At 65.3% G+C, this 1,615-nt stretch overlaps 1 protein-coding gene across 1 annotated transcript in view; it reads right to left on the bottom strand.

The window, feature by feature from the left end:
• TCF25 (transcription factor 25) overlaps window positions 1-1,375 on the bottom strand; it is a 45,557-nt gene extending 44,182 nt beyond the window's left edge. Inside the window, exon 1 of the mRNA XM_037733276.1 lies at window positions 1,072-1,375. Coding sequence (XP_037589204.1) covers window positions 1,072-1,263 — 192 coding nt within the window. The 5' untranslated portion in view covers window positions 1,264-1,375. The remainder of the gene's footprint in view (window positions 1-1,071) is intronic.
• Between the last annotated feature and the right edge of the window lie 240 nt (window positions 1,376-1,615).

Below are 1,615 nucleotides of genomic sequence, written 5' to 3'. Positions count from 1 at the left end.
AAAAAAAAAAAAAAAAAAAAAAAAGCTTTCAGTAACTGCTGTGATTCTAGCCAATTACTGAACCTTGAGGGTGGTCTTGGGGACCTTGAAGTTGGAATTGACGTCGGAAAGGCAGTCAACCAAGCATGGTGACTCAGGCCTGTGGTCCAGCACTTTGAGGCTGAGGTGGACAGATGTTTGAGCCCAGGAATTCTAGACCAGCCTGGGCAACAAGGCGAAACCTCAAATCTACCAAAAAAAAAAAAAAAAAATTAGCTGGGCATGGTGACATGCACATGTAGTCCCAGCTACTCAGGAGGCTGAGGCGGGAGGACTGCAGAGCCCGCACAGGCCGCGTTACACACCAAGGCCAAGACTTAAGACAAAACATCACAGGACCACAGGGGCAAACCATTCACTGTGGACCAGAAACATGCAGCCTGAGATACAGCGAAGAGCAAGACAGGAGGCCCTGGTTGGGCAGGCTTGTGAGGATTAAAGGAGAGTGCTCAACCCTAGAAGTTCGGAGAAGACCTGCCGCACTGCAGCGCCCCACCCCTACCCCACGGCCTCACCCCCACGGTGGCCCCAGTCCCCAATTAACCCCGCCCACGCCATCACCTCGCCCCCGCGTCCTTAGCCACGCACTTTAGTGTCAAGGCCCCACCCTCGCCACGCCGGCCCGAACCCCCGTTTAACCCCGCCCACGTCGTGGCCCCGCCCTGCGGACGTTGGCCACGCCCTTCGCATCATGGCCGCGCCCCCTTCACAGCCCGGGCCCCGCTTAACCCCACTCATTCTGTCGCCCGACTCCGACGGTATGGCCCCGCCCCATGACGATACGATCCCGCCCACCTCACTGGGGTTCGAACCCAAGGTAACTCTGCGTCCAGCTATCTTGACCTCACGCCACCGCCCACCCGCATCGGCCCGGCCCTGGCACGGCCCCGCCCTCCCCACTGCAGCCGGGACTCACGTCACCCGATCCACCCCTGGTCTCACGACCCCCGCTCCCCGACCAGACCGGACGCTCGCCACGCCCCGCGACGTCACGGCCCACCCCGCCCCCACCCCAGCCGCCGCGATCCTCACCAGCTCGAACCGGTTGTTGACTCGGACGCCCTCCTTCCCTGCCTCCCCGGGGCACCGGCCACCCAGCTCCCGCTTGGGCCCTTCCTCTTCCGCGTCATCGTCGTCACGGAGGTCGAACTGCAGGGCACCGGGCCCGAGGGGCTCCTGGCCGCGCTGTTCCCCCCTCAGCCTCCTGAGGGCCCGGCGCGACATAGGACCCAACGACCACGACGTCTGGAGAGAGGGAGAAGGAAGCGCAGAAAATTCCGCGGACGGCGCGCCTGCGCAGTCCTGGCGTCGGGGGCGCTGGCTGCGGCGCCTGCGCACTCCTGGCGCGAGAGGCGGGGGCGGGGCCTGTGGTGCGGCGCCTGCGCGTTGCGGCTCTCCGGAACTTTCCCGCCTCAGCCGCGGCGTCTGCGCGGCGGCTGGCGGGTCCCGGTCAGGTTTCGGGAGCGCTGGGTACCTGCGCGCCGCGGGCCCGGGCTTGGAGAGGTGCCCCGCGGGGATGACGGGGTTCGATGCGGGGGAAGGGGCGCGCAGCGGGCGACACTCGGCCCTGCCAGGC

Source organism: Cebus imitator, unplaced genomic scaffold (assembly GCF_001604975.1).
Source record: "Cebus imitator isolate Cc_AM_T3 unplaced genomic scaffold, Cebus_imitator-1.0 Scaffold509, whole genome shotgun sequence".
Lineage (NCBI taxonomy): Eukaryota > Metazoa > Chordata > Mammalia > Primates > Cebidae > Cebus > Cebus imitator.
Note: the sequence above shows the minus strand (reverse complement) of the source record. Positions and strands in the feature narration are given on the sequence as shown.